The 18,456-nt window shown below is 37.5% G+C and overlaps 1 protein-coding gene across 1 annotated transcript in view; it reads right to left on the reverse strand.

Annotated features, from left to right (window-relative positions):
* The window catches only part of POMT2 (protein O-mannosyltransferase 2), a 31,727-nt gene extending 15,835 nt beyond the window's left edge, over positions 1–15,892 (reverse strand). Inside the window, exons 1-10 of the mRNA XM_087922045.1 lie at positions 15,661–15,892; positions 13,509–13,593; positions 12,426–12,530; positions 11,363–11,471; positions 9,677–9,785; positions 6,917–7,076; positions 4,708–4,814; positions 3,848–3,930; positions 2,237–2,346; positions 252–318 (exon numbers count right to left, since the gene is read on the reverse strand). Of these exons, the coding sequence (XP_087778171.1) occupies positions 252–318; positions 2,237–2,346; positions 3,848–3,930; positions 4,708–4,814; positions 6,917–7,076; positions 9,677–9,785; positions 11,363–11,471; positions 12,426–12,530; positions 13,509–13,593; positions 15,661–15,857 (1,132 nt within the window). The 5' untranslated portion in view covers positions 15,858–15,892. The remainder of the gene's footprint in view (positions 1–251; positions 319–2,236; positions 2,347–3,847; positions 3,931–4,707; positions 4,815–6,916; positions 7,077–9,676; positions 9,786–11,362; positions 11,472–12,425; positions 12,531–13,508; positions 13,594–15,660) is intronic.
* Positions 15,893–18,456: the final 2,564 nt, after the last annotated feature.

Here is an 18,456-nt window from a genome sequence, read left to right on the forward strand (position 1 = left end):
TTTCCTTTTATTAATGTTCCCCAAACAACTTGTCCAAAGCTAGATACCCTCTCAAGTGATACAAGCACATTCCATTTTACACCTATGATTTTCTTTGAAAGAAAGTCAAGATTTCAATATAGCAAGTATTTAATATATCCTGGGAAACACAATTGTTACAAATATGACTGAACATAATCCTGAGAAAGGACATTTTCATTGAAGAAAAGTAAAATGAATAATATAATCCATTTGGTTGATTTTCAATTTACCTCTATTCAAGTTATGTTTCCTTATAATCCATAAATTATTCAAGTCTTTGTGTAAATATGCAGTGACCTAGGGATACATAAACGTTATTAGACTTAATTTCTTAAGTATATTAATGAAGCTACACTTCTATAATTACTAACAAATACAATACCTTACATACAGGATTACAAAATACAAAAATGAAGAAAAGAGGTTTATCCCACTATTTTTCCACAATAATTGTCATTCAAAGTCATGTTGATTTTGACGGTAGTAAGGATCTTAAACTTAAATCATCACAATAGTCTCATGAAGATTAGTTCATGAACCTAAGCCCATGATGGCGAACCTATGGCATGCACACTGGAAGTGGCACGCAGAGCCACTTCTGCCAGCATGTGAGAGGTCACCCAGAAGAGCCCCACTGTGCATGCATGCACATGCCGCTGCCAAATAGGTGATTGTCAGGTATACATGCGCAAGGTATGGGGGTGCGCAGGAGACACACATGCATGTGCAGAGATGCGCAATGCATGGGGGTCATATGCACATGTGCAGAGATGCACGGTGCATGTGGGGAGTCACACGCACATGCGAGTGGGCGTGGGGGGTACCAGCACACATTGCCTTCTGGGTGCTGGCACGCAATCGGGATGGGAGCCAAAAAAGCTTAGCCACCACTGACCTAAGTGACGCAACACCGAAGCCTTTATATACATATTTATAGACTAAATACATATATAAAGAGTGAAACATGAATAATATTATAGTATGCCATTAATTTTTTTTACTGTAAAACAGAACTGCAATCAAAGCCATTTCACACTGGCTGGTTAGCCAGTATCTTTTTTGGTTGACTAAAACTTTGATATTATGTTTTATTTAATAAATTAATATTTAATAGATTGAGAAACAGTTTCTTTTCCAAGGCAATAATTGTCTTGAATCAAACAGTGTATTTGTGATTTAGTCCTATGTATATAGTGGCATTTTTAAACTATCTAACTTACTATATGTTTAGATAGGTTTTAGACTAGTGTCAGCCTTTAAGATTTTCTCCCTTTGCTTTGCATCTTTCGGCTGTCATAAGTAACGAGGGGAGGAGGGGGGAATGGTTATGGGAAGTGAGCTGGAGGTGTTACAAACCAGAACTGTATAAGCTGGTGGGGGGGGAGATTCTTGCTTAGGTTTCTATCCTATGCTATGCGCAGCTGCAACTCTTTATCAAAATATGTCAAGGTCAATGGACAGAGGCCTCATCACCACCTGGAGATGCCCACATGATATACACAACTTTTAATTGGATGAGCCAATTGAACTATTGGGGGTGGGAACGTTGCCATTACTTTGTATATGTGATTTACGCGCCCATTTTCTCAGATTCAGAATTCTTTTGTTGCTACCACTTGATTTCCAGTAAAAGGTATCTTTTCTCTGATTAATGGAGTCTAAGTATTTCTTTCTTGGATTTTGAATGGAGCACCAGCTGACAACTAGGTGGTATTATTATTATTATTATTATTATTATTATTATTATTATTATTATTATTTCAATTTTAAAATACTCTGTAGTTTGATTCTGATTTGGTGTTTGTGGCACTGTGCTTGAGTAGCTTTCAAATTTCATTTTATTTGTAGAATGAAATGACAATAAAGGTATTCTATTCTATTAGCAAACTAGTATTTAATAATTTGTCAATAACTGGTCTTGACAAATTAATAAATATTAGTTTGGTAATAAGGTACCAATAAGGTACCAATATGGGTACCAATACAGATTGGAGAAAATGATTTGGAAGGTTGTGTGTACTCTTCAAGCTCTAAGTTTGAGATTCCTGATTTAGACAGCATGACTAGTAGCCATTTTCCATCCCACGAAAAACAAATCTTGAAGGCCATCATACATAGTGAAAAAATAATTAACTTCCATATGTTTTAGTCAGCTGAATGACTTACGGAAGTATCAGTAGAATGATTGAAAATGGTATTTTCATACTTGACTGACCTGCTGCTGCCTTGCTCCCACTCCTTCAGGATACAGGTGCCAGTGGGAGTGAAGGTATCCTCCCGCCATGCGAAGATTCTTCAGTGTTATCACAGACCCATATGCTACATCTAAAAAGAAACAAGGGTTGCATTCGTAACCATAGATTACTGCCTTTCCCCCCCTTCCATTCAATTGTTCCTGAATTCCAGAGACTGCCTGAACAAGTTCCTGCAGTTTTCTTGGGAAGGTGTCAGCCCTGGAGCCATCCCCCACCCCCCTACCCGCACCTTCAGGGCTGCCACAGCGGAGATGGGTCAAACTGTGGGAATGGGAAGGGGGAGGAAGAGATAGCTGGGGGAGTGTAGCCAAAATAAAATACTTTCTTCTGAGAACCAAGAACTTTTCTACAAGGTGCAAGGAGGTGGGATCTGAGACCAAGTGACCCTTGGACTGTGACCTGATTGGACCATGTGATGAACTATGTGGGCAGGAAGAAAACTTTACTTTTAACTAGGGGAAAACCCAAGAGGGGTTTAGAGTCAAGTTTCCCCAGATGTGCCAATAGGACATGCCTAATATATCTTTACTTTGAGGAACATGCCTGCCTTTGAGTTTTGATTCCTTTGGGGGTGTTACTTGGAACTCTAACACAAGGTTTTTCAGAAATGGTTTACCACTGCCTCTTTCCTAGTGTTCCTTGTTCAAAAAACTCTACCGGCAAATAGATATGAAATAGAGCACTCTGTCCAGATAATTCAGCCCCATTTGAGCATCTTTCATGTAAACCTAATGCTGTTTGACAACAATTTCATGAGACTCTTTACCTGATTCATGTATCATACTAACCTACAGCTAAGGCTTGTTGAATAAGCAGCAACTGGCTGCTTTCTCACAATCATGCTATTTATATAATGTAATTCATCTGGCTCAAGCTTATACAGTTTAAAATTTAGCATTTGATGCATAACCTAGACTATTATAAATTATTAAACAAATCATAATTAAGTCAAACAGTTGTACAATATGTACACTGAACCACAACCAACCACACTACTGTACAACTTGGAAGACTACTACCGGTAGTTTATTGCTACTTACTCCGTGTCATAGATATTTGTGCGCAGATGGTTTTGGGCTTAATCTGTTGTATAATAACATATGGCTTTTGTCAGGATGATGCTCACAAATAGCAATAGCACTTAGACTTATATACCACTTCAAAGTGCTTCACTGCCTTCTCTAAGCGGTTTACAGAGTCAGTATATTGCCTCCAACAATATGGGTCCTCAATATATTTAATCTAACACAGATGTGTAAAATTCAACTTATCAATATATTGCCCTCCCAGCCTCACTATGAAGTACATACTTTTATATAAAACATTAACAAAAGCATCTATATGCCTCTATCACACTTGTGCTTCATTGTACATTCCCTGTTCCCAAATCAAACATAACAAAAATTAATTTTTTAGAACATCAAAATATTTCAAACAATGCCAGGCAAAAGTTGCTTTTTAAAAACCCTTTTCTTAAAAATTATTAATTTGCTTTGCTTTGAACTACCTATAGTCTGTAGAGTTACAATGTTTGCTAGAGCATTTGTCCCTTCAATAACCCAGATACTCACATTCTGGAACAGAAACATTATGAAGATTGTTTCCAATGAGCCGGGATTGAAATCCGGAGCTGAAAAAACCATCACCAGGTCCACTGAGAAAAAAAAGTACTTGGGTTTTCAGTAGACAGTATGATTAAATAAGGAGAAAATGTAACAGGAAAAGAAAAATGCTTTCCACTTCTTGTAGATGTCTACAAAGATCTAATTTCCTGAAGCGTTAGAACATCCTGAGCCATACTATCAGATCAAGCCATGGTTTAGACCACGGGTGTCAAACTCGATCACGTCATGTGACGTATTGCAACATTTTTTGCCTTTGTAGAGCTAGGGTGGGTGTGGCCTGCACCTATGCACCTGGCTGCCAGTTTGATACCCCTGGTTTAGACTTTAGGGTTCTTTACAGCCTCTCATGTCCAGAGGCAAAGAGAGCAACAGCCAGAATTGTGAATTATCACAATCAGTTGTTGTCTCCAACCATAACTGGCAGTAATCTCAAAGCCTGGTTATTAAAAATCATGTTTAGCCAGTTTAAAGATAAATCAAGCCTCATTGAAATCAACCTCAACAGTTCATGAGGTTTTCTTGGCAGCAATACATAAGTAGTTCACCATTCCTTTTTTTCTGGATGTGTGTGTGTGTGTGTGTGTATTGTTGTTGTTTTTACTTTTCAGACTACTCTGCATCCTTGAGGTTTTCAGTCTTACTTAGCTTTGGCCTGCTGCTGCAATTAATCAATGTAAACACTACCCTGAACTCAGTTAAATGTCTTTAAGAAAGGCTTGGTATAGGGTCCAAATAAACACTGCAGCAATTACAGTGCAAAGTTTCTCAACTGTGTATTTCCTTTCTGACAGAACGAGATGAGATACCTTCTGTTTAATACTGCAAAATGCACTGCAAAAAGGGTTATATAGAGGACAAGAGGCAGTACAATGAGGCAAAGTGCACGAGCCAAGAAGTGCTTTCCCAGTGTGGCCTGGAAAAAAAAAAAAGACAAATGCATCAACTTTTAGGCAAGATTTTTCTTTATCAAAACAAATTGTCTCTCTATATATTTCCAGTGCTGAAGCAACAAAGCTACAAATTTGTACACTTACACACTTAAAATTAGACTGGAACAAAGCATACTCAATTTTTTAAAAAAGCTTCATCTGATGTATTATCTTCCCATAATAAATCATGCCATGAGTACCTCAATATGGCAACAGAAAAGTCATACGTCAGTTCAAAAACAATTTGAATGAAAACAAACAAAAAAACCTTTTGGAACTGTGTGTACCAAAAAAATAATAATAATCACATGGCATCTATCTAAAAAATAAATACATTAATTAATCCAAAATTTGTTACTCATTCAAACTTCATTTTTTCCCAAAATAAGATTTTCTGATGGGAGAATTAATTGGACTGCAATTTTCCATGTTTATTCAATATATCTTTTTCTAAAAGATTGTACTTTGGGGCTTTTATCCTATGTACATGTAGAAGAATAGCTCTCACAGGCAAAATTATTTCTAGCATTGTTTGCTTACATACCTAACTGAAAACAGTTCTGAACAAAACAGATAATTCCAATCAAGTTCAAGATAGGCTTCTGAAATTACTTATTTTCAACCTCTTCAAAACTCCAAATGCTGTGACATACAGTATTTGCGTCTGTTTAGCCATTCATCTATATGCCATACAGGAAAAACAGTTGGAGTAAACTACTACATATGCTGGCTAAAACTTCATCCAATTATTCAATACTGTAGTACATATTTTCAAATAACCATGCATGGAATGCTGTCCGAATCCACTATTTCCCGCTCATCCTTCAACTCTGTTAACTTATATTGTTATTGCAAAAGTTTCTTCTTGGGTTATCTAAGAAGAATGCAAATGGTAGAAAAAGATTACTGAGTAAATTGAATATCCTATGGGAGGGAGATAATTAATAATCTTGATGTAATGCTTTTTCAGTTTTAAGTGGTGAAAAGTGCTAAAAGAGAGTTATTCTGTCAATCCTGATCTAGAATTATACTCTGCTTTGCTTAGTTTAAGATTCAAAGAACTGTGCTGGCAATGGTACAACTTAAGTTTCTGAGCAGCCATCTGCAAAAGGAGGTATAAGCAACATGGATTTGCTTTATTTCATTTTCAATTGACTAATACTTTCTGAAGTAGTTCTTTTCAAAAGCTGAAACTCACATCCTTGCACTACATGTATTTTAATCAAAAAAATAAATCACTAGCAGAAATAAAAAAGATCACATTTTCATATATAAAAGAAATAGAAACAATTGAACTAAATTATATGTGTCAGAAAGCCACTTTTCTTGCTGTTAATGAGGTGCCAATTTAATAATGTCTATTGTCAATACTTCATATTTAATTTCTCCTAAGCATTGCATAGAAATAATTTACTGTCCAGAAATAATTTAATTTCTACCATGGCAAGCTATTTATGTCCAGAAAATAAACTCTTAATGATGAATGACTTGCAGTTTTCTTCTTCTTTAAAAAAGTAATTCAACATGTAAAGGCCATTAAATCCATCAGGCATAGCTATAAACCAGTAATTTATTGGATAAAAAATCCAATTTGTAGGCTACATTTATTGCTTCATTAAAGTTCAAACAATTTCCAGGCTTCCTCCCCAGTTCCCCAACACACATCATAGCTTATTAAGATAACCAATTTAAGGCATTTCAGCAGTAAAATATGTCATATAAAATCACTTGTAGAACTTTACATATGTCCATATATTGGGGTACTCAATAACAATGCTAGATATGTATGTATACAGAATAACAGAGTTGAAAGGAACCTTGGAGGTCTTCTAGTCCAACCCACTGCTTAAGAAGGAAACCCCATATCATTTCAGACAAATGGTTGTCCAATCTTCTTTAAAATATCCAGTGTTGGAGCACCAACAACTTCTGGATACAAGTGTTCCACTGATATAGATATGGGTTTGAGGATGTTTTAACCTGAATTGAGTAACCTAATTGATACCTTACAATTTTGTGGTCTGTTCTTAAGAATACTATCTTTTTCATACAAATGTTTAAAAAGTAATGAGTTTTACATGCTCACCAGTGACAGACTAAGGTCTCCCAATAACTCCCAAAGTTCACAGATAGTATTCAGGCCAACCAGAAGGACAACAAAAAGGCCAACAAATTTCACCCCCATTGCACCAGCGAGGTTCACCCCAGTCAAACACAGCCAGAACCACCAGGGGACAGTAAAGGACCTGTAAAATATATAGTTTAAAGTTTTCTGTTCAAAATTCATGTTTTTTTTTTGGGGGGGGGAGTTTTGTTTAACAATCTATATCAAAATATATTCTATTTATAAATGGAAGAAAATAATGCTGAAAACAGACTGGTTGTGACACACTGACATATAGTAAGATTTATATTTAATCTAGAGAAAAGGAGGGTGGTATCAATAACTCATAAAGATAGAACCTGGTTCCAAAATTGCTCCTTCCTAATCCTGATCCACCCAGGTATTTTGGACTACAGTTCTCAACAACCTTGTCAGTACAGCAAAAATAAGGCCATGCATCTTAGGTCTTGGACCAAAATTACAGTACTATAGAAGTACATATATCAAGAAGCTTGTTCTATAACAGCCTTCACCAACCTGGTATTTTCCAAATTTTCTCTGGAAAATGTAGGAATTGCAGTTCCTACACAGGACACCATTTTGGGGTAAAACAGTGGTCTTTTCTAGGGGGAAATTAAAATTTCTCCATAATTATATATAAAGCAATCTGATCGAATACTGTTATAGATCAGTATGATTAAGTCTTGTTCAACATGGCTACATTTTTGTACTATCTGTAAAATTAGGCAGACTGATTATCCACTGACAAATCCATCACCAATTTGTAATATTTTGTTTTGTTTTTGTTTTATATTTAATGTATTTTTGTTTGTAATTCTGTCCATGACCATAATAAAGTAACCATAATAAAAATATCCATTCAAAACCTGATCTAGAGAGATTATCAAGCAACATCTTACTATGGTGGTTTCAAGTTGCTAAAGAAAGTAACCAGGAACATGCTTGTTTAAGGATCACAGTCTTTTCTACATATACAAATCAAGCACAGCTACAACTGAAAATAATATCTCAGTATGCAGGAAGAAGAAGGCTCAGATTCAAGTACCCACTTAACCACATAAGCTTATGGTATCGGTGAGCCACTCATACTCACACAGGGCTGTTGTGAAAAAACAAACAAGGAGGAACTACTGGTTGCCATATTCAATTCCTGAAGGAAAGGGCGAACACAAACCTAATTAATGTAGAAAATCTCATCTACAAAGAACTTATTAAAACAAAATGTTTTAATTTTTTCTGAGATGCTCTTGAAAATCATTTCACGATTTAGTTATACTTCTTATTCAGGAAATTTTATTCCATATATTTTCTAAATCTCTTTGTATTTTTGTCACAGTCTTTTTTCCAAACAAGCATGCTTAAGATTTAAGATTAATTTATTCATCTGCAACAGCAGGAGGGGGGAAATCACACACCCCCACAACTTGAGGCTGCCAAAGTAGGTAAAATTGTCAGATAAACTATCATAACAACTTTCATGGTTTATTTATTACCTATATACTATAAAATACATCAGCATTCTCAGTGTTGTTACATTATTGAAAGCATTGGGTGATAAATGCAAATAATAAAAGACAGTACAATGATGTACTTTGGTAATAAAATTTTTCAGAGAGAATGAAAGTAGAAGAGAAATGTACAGTAGTTCAAATCATAAAACATAATGGTTTTAAACTGCTAAAAAGCTGTGATCTAATATTCAATAAACAGACAAACCAGGGATCCAATAAACTTAACAGATCACTCTGTATCACCACAAATATCCTGTTCCTACTAGCTATCCTTTTCACTTTATTTGGCAGGGGAAAGTAAGACAGGGTCCTATTAAATGCTTCTACAATTTGATTAGAACCCATGGAGTCTATCACAACAGGTAGTAGAGACTATCCTCAACTTTCACAACCTTATCAGTAACTCATGACTACTTTTATGAGGTGTTTTTATAACACCGGGATGGCGAACCTATGGCACACGTGCTGGAAGTGGAAGAGCCTGGAAGAGCCCCATTGCATATGCGCGCATGCCCCCTGCCAGCCAGCTGATTGTCGGGTATCTGCTGCGCATGCGTGGGGGTAGACGCACGCGTGGGAGACACATGTGCATGCACAGAGGCATGCAGTGTGCGGCGGGTTGCATGTGCATGCAGAGGCATGCGGTGCAGGGGGGTCATGCACAGGAGGGCGAGGGGAGTCGTGCACACATTACACCATGGGTGCAGGCACATAAGTGTGCGAGCGCACACATGCGAGCACTTTTGGCACGCACATGGAAAAGGTTAGCCAGCACTGTTATAACACAGTAGTAACATAGCAGCAAATGGTAAGACAGCAACACTAATAACTGCATTGAAGCAATCTTTCCTTTTGAAATAACAATTTATTTACCAGTCCTATGAGCTGCTAGTTTCAGCAATTGTATTATGGGACACCAAATGCTTACAATTTGAATGTGGTCTACTGCATATTCTACTTTCTCATTTGTTTCCCTTCTTTGTTACATTTTAACCATATAATACTGTATATAATGTTTCCAAACTCTTGACTTTTCTTGATGAAATTTTGGTATTACAGTTGCTTTACATTTTATACTGTAAGTATTCCAGAGCTCTTTGGGGTCATGATGCCAACTTAAAAGTTACAACATAAATAAATATGAATGCTCTATAATAGAGATAAGGAGTGCATGTCTAATTCCAAAGATGATCAACTGCTGCCATCTTACCTATCTGAATAGGAATTATATTTAACCATACTGAGTACAGCTCCCATGAGGAAGAACATCAAAATGGGGTCAAGAAGAATGTACTGTGAGATTGTAATGAAGCCAGTGTCTGAAAAAAATGAGAAACGTATACTAGCTTTGTTATTCAAATTATTTATTAATGCTTAGTCGAACATAACCATATTGAATTCTAAAAGTACATTGTCATCCAGTGGTGGGATTCAAATATTTTTACCACCAGTTCGGTGGGCATGGCTTGGTGGGAGCGCTTTGCGTGCTTGCACATATTTTGCATGCATGTGCTAACCATGCACATTGTGCAGGCGCAGAAGTGTTTGCACAGGCACAAGAGGCATTCCAACTCACCTCCTGCAAACCTGTACACTTCTGGTCACCTCAGCAGCTGCTGCGCAACACTCTGCTGTGTGCAGCACGCTGCTGTGCTGTGCAAGGCAGCTGCGCTTCAAATTCAGAGGATAAAGGTGAATATGAGAGCCCAGACGGATGGGAGGGCCCAACAGCAGAGCAGCGGAGATAGCTGGTTCGGTCTCCGCTGCTCAACACCTCTACCAACTTGGCCGAATCGGGCCGAACCAGTAGAATACCACCACTGTTGTCATCCCAACATTTTCATTTTCAGAGACATTACTGTACTTAGAAAGATGATTCTGAGCCTGAGATGATCACCAACTTACTCTCTCACATATGCTTGCATACACAAAGACAAGACAGAAAAAGATGGCTGAATCTCAGTGAATCTAAAATAAACATGTTATTTCAAAGGTAAATTATTTTGTGACAAACCTGGCTGTATTTGAGGGAAAATATTTATTATTTATTAAAATGTATAATAATTTATAAAGCTGACCAATTCACACATAGTTGATTCTGAGGGGCTTACAACATTTTAAAAATCCACCATATAATAAACATCCATATAAAAAGAAATCCCACACACATCCCCACGACAACACTAACAAATCAGCCACTTGATTGATTCTGTCTTTGTAGTTCCCAGGCCTGCATAGGAACATGCATGTGAGAGTAGATATAAAACACAACACTGATTTCTTAAACAACAAATTAAAGCCTGATCACATGGATAAATATCAATCAGATTTTCTACAAAATCCATAATACAGTTGGGAGGCAAAACCTCTCTGCACAAAATTTTCTATAACTGAATTGCCACTATTAAGAATCCCTCATAACAATGGTCTGATTCCGCCGGTTTGGCCTGGTTCGAGCGAACCAGATGTTAAATTTACGTCTGGTTCGCCAAACCGGTAGCTGAACCAACCAGCTGGCCCCTCCCACCCCACCTACCACTCCCAGAAGTCTCCATGAGGCCCGTTTTAGATGCAGGTAAGTATAGGGTCCACACAGATGCTCTGGGAGGGTGAAAAATGGAACAAACTGGAAGTTCCGGGAGTCCGGAAACGGGCCTGTTTCCGGCTTCTGGAGGCCCTCCGGAGGCCAGGGGAGGCTGTTTTTCACCTTCCCCAGAGTCCGGAGGCTTCTCTTGGAAGTTCCTGTAGGCCACGCCCACCCCTGGTTATCAGCAAACAGGTTACAAAAGTTTGGCATAAGATAAAGTATGAACAAGATGCATGCAGACTTGGCCAATTATCTTACTGTATCTTTCATAATAGAGAAGACCAAACACAGACCAAAGCAGTTGCTTACCAAAAATCAGGAGGGTAGCAGTGATTACTGCTGCAGGCAATGATCTCGATAGCTCCAGAACTGTGAGGTAGCAGAAGGGGATCAGACATGAACCAAGGAAGGCACAGAACTGAATAAAAGAGAAGAGAAGCATTCTTCACAAGGTCATTAAGATTATTCAGCTTCCCTCACTGACTTGTGGGAACTTGGTTGGGAAGGTCCCAAATGGCAATCATATGACCTCAGGATACAGCAACTATGGTAAATACATGCTGGTTGCCAAACACCCAAATTTTGATCATGTGACCATGAAGATGCTGTGATGGTTGTAAGTACATGGAATGGCCCCCACCCCTGGCCTCGCTTCACCATCAGAGGCCTTCAAGAAAGGCCTCTGTAGATGATTTAAGAGCTCCAGATTTTGATGCACATTCCTTAATTCTATTCACTCCACTCTAAGATCAATAATATGTAGCTATATCAGCTATATTGTTACTACTTGCACAGAAAAAGTGACAAGTAAAGAACAGCATGCTTGAGATAAAGAAAGTTCCATCACCGGTAGATTTATTAACAGAATATGGGCATCACAAATTAAAAATTTGCAAAAAAGATTTAAAGTAACTTTTTGGAATTCACTCAGCAGAAACAGCAGTACATAAATAAAATAAATATTTCATCTCCCTTATTTATTCCTATACATTTTAAAAGCTATAAAACCATATTTCATTTTAACATACGACAATTTAAGAAATATTTCTTTTAAAAATGATGCTTATGTTACAGGCTATTTCAAAATGTCCTCTTAAAATCTAAAGTGGATCTAACATTTCCTTTCATCATCAGTAATTCAGGAAGCTCCCCATCATGGATGGTTACCATCATACCAGTCTTTTAGAACAGGTTTTCAAGAAGAACAAACTGATAGAAAAAAGCTGTTTCATCCCTGAATTAAGATGTTTTCCACAGACAGGAGTCTCAGACAGAATAAATTCTGGCTCTAACATGTATTAGAATTAGAAAGAGAAACCTGCTACTATTCTCCAAATATAATCTTTACATTTGATAATATTTATAATCTTACCGCTCTCATTCCTATATAGTTATGTTGTTCATATTTGTCCCCAGGCTTCTGGAAGGGAAAAGTCCCATCGTAGCCACTCAGATAGCCAGCAAGTCCTATTAACATCTAAGGATGAAGAGGAACGATATTACTAAAGCAGAAGACAATTCAAAAGTTTATCAGATCAAATCAAATATCAGCTGATGAGTAAATAAAAAGTATTGCCTACAGCCCATGGCTTTCAAAAATGAACCGGGTGCTTAAATACGGTAAGCAAGAGTAATGAGAATGGAAGAAAGCTATCACTATCATGATCTCCTTATCAATGTATAGGCAAGCATCAGATCAAAAACATTAACAGAAGTCTAGACCAGAAGCAGTTAAATTAAGTAAGATGAAGGTTAACTATAGATTACAATGATATAAAAAGTAACAGCATGGATAGAAAACAATGAACAAAGTCAATCTATTCCAAATGGTTGTCATTCCAAAATGTATATATGAAAGTATATAGTAGGCATGAAAAATACACTATAAATACTGGCCCTAGGAAAATAGTTTATTTTAGGAATATTGGCAACCCAAACTTTCTTTAGTATAAAAAAAAATTAAAAAATAGTATATATTTTCAGATCAGAAAGTTGAACTCCAAAAAATAATGGGTGAAGGCAGGTCAAAAATTTTAATTTAGATTCATATTTACTTTTAAAATTCAAAAATTTGTATGATTCTTTCTAGTCAGTTACTGAATACTTTCCTCCTTTTATCAGATTATAAATTGCAATTTAAAAGCAAGCTTCCATTAGAATGGAACTGCACTAAAGTTTTTAGAGTTAAGCATTTTTGAAGTAATAGTTTACCATGTAACACTAAAATCAATAAGATTTAAACTGATTTATCAATTTTGAAAAAGATTGTTTTTCATGTGCAAGTTAAGGATGAATGAGCAATCAGACAGCAAGATCCAAGTTCTAAAATCAAAACGATTACTGTAATTTTAAAGAATATCCACTGAAATGTTTATAATGCTTACAGGAAGTAACTATGTTCCACCAAAGTATTAACTAAATCTGAAAAAAGTAAAATATTATGGTAGCTTTTTACCTTCCCCAAAGGTGGATGGACATCAAAGAAAAATGTCCGGTTAATATAATAACTCCCCATCTTTCCAAAATGTGTTTCATCCCAGCTATAAAAAGACAAAAGTAAGGTCAGTTCATTATCAGGGTTTTAACTTCATACTTACTCACATTTTTAGTCTTGTTTACTTCTAGTTTATTAGAATAATGAATTCTTAATAGTTCTGCATGTAGCTTATGAAGAAAAAGCAGCTGATCTTTCCAAATTAGTTTCTACTAAGGCTAGGTAAATAATTATCTTTGATTATATTAATTTATATGGTTCTTTAATTCTACAAATATGCAACTCCATTACATTGACTTTCACCCCATATCTTCATTTCCTTCAAAATAAGGTACATACTTAAGCATTTCTACAATATACAAACTTCCTTTTAGGAAGCTGACAAGCCCACAAAAATTAAAAAGCAAATCTTATAACCGGGATATTCATGAAAACTGAAAACTAGTCACAGTTTGCTTTAAAAGTATAGTGTCTATTTTGGAAAAGTTCACTCTCCAATTCATCCTGCTAGAAATAAATCAAGAAATTGTGTCCCAGCCACTTGATCTTATTTATAATTAGACAAACCTAAGTTTATAGGCTTTGTTATGAATAACTGCATGATTAGATCACTCTTATTTTACTTTTGTTTACTTATTTGTTTACTTATTTGTTTACTTGTTTACTTATTTTTATAATGCTTACAGGGAGTCTGTAAATGTTACAAAGTTCCAAGCATCATTTTTGTATGGCAAGAATGACAATGTGGACAGGAACCAAGCAAAGGCATTTTTCTCCCTTGCAAACGCCTTTAAAAAGCCCTTCAAAACACCCACAGGGCAAGGGCTATCCAGATATAAGGGAGAACCTCATTCCAGGGGACAGGTGCTGCTACAGAGAAGGCATGCTTTTGAAGTCCTGAAATGATACTGGGTAATTAAAGGAACTTTTGTGGAAAAACTTTGCAGGATTGCATTAACCAAGCAGATACTACGCGGCAAGAAACAATACCATATAGAAGCAGGCCCTATGCCACTTGCATAGACTAACAATCGGAGACTGCAGGACTACTTATAATAATCAGCATGCCATTTAATGACAGCAAGATACAGGGCCATTTTAAATGCCATACCACAAAATTCTCTAAACAAACTACCCTCAGTAAAAAATGTCCTAGAAAGGACTTGCACAGATATTTAACATATTATCACTTCTTTTACTACAAAGCCAAAGCTTGACCACAGCAACAAACAATGTCTCTGTACTTTCCTATTTTCTTTTGTGATGTTTCTAAGAGTGCAACAATGTGCCTTAAAATGTACAATATTGAAAGATAAAACAGAAGTGCAAGGAGCTTGGTCATTTCTGTGTGTCAAAAACGCTGTTCTGAACCCTGATATATTTGAATTTTGCTTAACCAGGTCAGATTTTTTCTAAAGCGCCTGTAGCCAAATAAGGAATAATGGATGGAAACTGAACAAGGAGAGATTTAACCTGGAAACAAGGAGAAACTTTCTGACAGGGAGAACAATCAACCAATGAAACAGCTTGCCCTCGGGGTTGTGGGAGCGCCATCAGTTAAGACTTTCAAGAAGAGATTGGACTGCCATTTGTCAGAAATGGTGTAGGGTCTTCCGCTTGGGTGGGGGGTTGGACTAGATGACCTATAAAGTCCGTTCCAACTCTGATTATCTGTAATCTGAGATTCTTGTATTTCATGGTTCTGTGTTGGCTGTTCTGTCTTCTACATTACGCCACGTATTCAGGTTTACAGCCGGATTAAACCAAAAGCCAAAATTGCATCTTGACTCAAATACAGCTACAGGGACTGAATACCTTTGAACTAATTACCCCAGTCGAGTCTGACTTGTTTAAGATTGTTAGGACAGAAATGCAAGAGAATGATGTATGCACATGAGGAAAGAAGGGACCAGAAAGGCTACTTTTGCTTATATTCTGCCTTTCAGGGAAAACGACTCCAAGGCAGGTTAACCAACAAGTAACTGCACGAGTCACCTGGAAACAACCACTTTCCTATCTGAAGTGAGTTCTAATGCAAGTCTCCTCCACCGACAGATCCCGCCCCTAAAGCAAAGCCCCGCCCCCGTCGCCATGGCATCCCGCAACCCAATACCAGATGTGCGGCGGCTCCCGCAGCCGGTAGAAACGCGTAGCAAAGCTTAAGAAAGTGACGAAGGCGAGGGGGCTCCAAAACCGCCTTGGAGTCGCGCGGGCGGAGGGAGCCAAGACAGGAACACTCGCCAGTCTGAGTGTTTTTCGCTGCCGAAGGCCCAGCACGGCCGGGCAATTCTTGTTCGTGGCTAGTGGCATTCGCGCCCTGAAGGGAGGCGCCTGCTGTCGGCTCCCGTAACCGGGCGCAGCGCATCACGGGAAGTAGAGTCCACTTCGAGAGGCATGTTGGGCAAAAGGGTCGGGTATTTGCACCCACGTGAGGGAAACAGAAAAACTTACTTTTTTTTACAGCATTGTGGGAAATGTAGTTCTTGAAATATGTCTTTTTTTTTTATTCGTATGAAGTTAAGCCTCAGAACTCATTCCCATCCGCATCAATGAGCTTGCTCCTTTAAACTATTGGGATTATAACCTAGTGCCTTAATTTTATTTAACTTTATTGGACTTTAATTTTATTTAATTTTATTAGACTCAACAAAACCCTCAAGACCTTTTGCTTATCCATCTGTGCTCAAAGTGGGCAGGTGACATCTCTTTCCTGGCTGTTATATCTCTGAGCACTCAAAGTGCAAAAAAAAATGGGCACTAACCTTTTTTGTATGTCCCTTATAGGAGGAATTGTAATTTAGATCTTGCTTGCCGCTTTGTATTCACTGAAATGGCTTAACCTAAATTTGCTTTTAATCACAATTTGGTCCAAAGTACTTTCATTTAAAAAAAAACCTTACAAAAAAGTAATGTGCCCACTGCATATAATCAGGAAAGATGTGAAAGGCCATGCCAAGATTTTATGCGCTCTCATTTGGGTAAGAGCTCCGTTGGATTAAGTGTCATCTAAATGTAACTTGAAACCTAGAGTCAATATCGAAAATACACAAGGCACAATGTTTCTCAGTATTATAGTGTCTTCATAGTTTTAACCAGAGGTGGTATTCAGCAGGTTCTCACCAGTTCTGGAGAACCGGCAGCGGAAATTTTGAGTACTTCAGAGAACCAGCAAATACCACCTCTGACTGGAGATTTCACCTGCCATGCCTACCAAGCCACACCCACAGAACCAGTAGTAAAAAAAATTTGAACCCCACCACTGGTTTCAACACACACACAAACATTTCTGTCAATCTAATTTAGTTAGAATTCTTTTCAGCCCACTTAACTTGAATATTCCTGTATGCTTAGTCAATTCTTTTTTTACTGTTGTCCTTTAAATCATTGTAGGACAGCCATATCAGTCTCTATATAGTTAACCCAAATGTAGCCCAAAATTAGGATTCTGAAAGCATCTTTTCAGATATGCTGACAATCTGAATTAATCAAATTTGTCAGCCTGAAAAAGTGCTTGCAAACTCCTTCAAATCCTTTAACTTTTTTTTGAGTCTCCTGCCTGTTCTTTGTCCCTTGCCTACTTATGATATTGCCTGCTACCAAGTGGTTACAATATAATAAAGTGTGTGTGTATGCAAAGTGAAGGGAAGATTTCAATTTGATAGAAGCAACTTTTATGTTTGTATTTGACCATCAAATTTGTTGTGTCCTTTTGTGTCCTCATATGAAAGAAATATAACAACATTGTTGGAAGAAATATCCTTCTGGGTTCAGTTCCAAGTGGGGAAAAAGACACTGGAAACATGGAGGCTGTTTGGAAAGATGGTTTAATGGTGGACAGGATCACATGGCTTGGAGCTCTAAAATGAAAAGGACGACTGCATGCTTCAAGATGTTGGGTGAAGGAAACGAAGGGCCAAGATGCTGAGAGACTCTTAGTTATATACCCTCTGTTGGCCAAGTTCCACCTGAGTGTTTCCTGTTCCTGTGTAAGAAATGTATCCCATTAGCTGTCAGACTCCCAGGGGTAGGGGTCTTAGCTAACTTTGTAGATTTTGCCTGCACCACATGGCTTCACCTAAGTGCTGGCTGATGCAATTTTCCCAGGCCAGGTGGCGAGATGGGCAGAGGCCTTTGTTATGTAGAATACTCTGGTCCAGGCCTTAATGGCCCACCCATTAACAAAGGTGGGGGTGAGTTTCTGCTTCTGAGTTTCTACTTCTCTTTTTAGGAGAAATATTCTTCCTTTTTAATATTTCCTAGGATATTTCATTTTTCTAGAGAGGAGTGGGTGCTAACTTCCTACAAGATAATTACAATTTCACAAGGATATAGCTATTGTTTGTATCTTCTGATTAGGAGCCTTTGCCCATCTCAATCCCAAGAGCCAATGCAATCAGCCAGTTTCTTCTATAACACACTCAAGCTTTATTCTGTGTAATGAAACCAAGTGCATTTCTTTATAGTGAAAAAGGACAGTGATAACACTGGAGAGAATTAAAAAAAAATAAAAGCAGTCAAATTACAGTGAACCTAATGAACAAGACTGCATTCACTCCCAATGGGAAACACATTCACTTTCTAAATAACATATTAACCAATTTAAGCTATATTATACTAAAACACCTAATGCTTCTGTCCAAAGCATGTGAGTTATTGACTAAGATGGGTGGCCTTAGAAATTGAACAAATAAATAAAGCTATTAAAAAGGTCCTGGCATACTACGGTATTCATGTTGCTCTCCAGAATTACAGAGAAAAGCTGGGGAAGAGAGGAAACTACAACTCCCACAATCCCAACAATTCGCCGGAATGGCGTAAAATTCATAGAATCCCTAGCTAGCTAATATTAATAGTACAGGGCGGAACGTGAGGCGGCCGAGGCCACGCCCATTTTTAAAGGAGCCTGGCT

The sequence above is a fragment of the Pseudonaja textilis genome, chromosome 1, assembly GCF_049901715.1.
Source record: "Pseudonaja textilis isolate UNSWEBS1 chromosome 1, rPseTex1.2, whole genome shotgun sequence".
NCBI classification, from domain to species: Eukaryota; Metazoa; Chordata; class Lepidosauria; order Squamata; family Elapidae; genus Pseudonaja; species Pseudonaja textilis.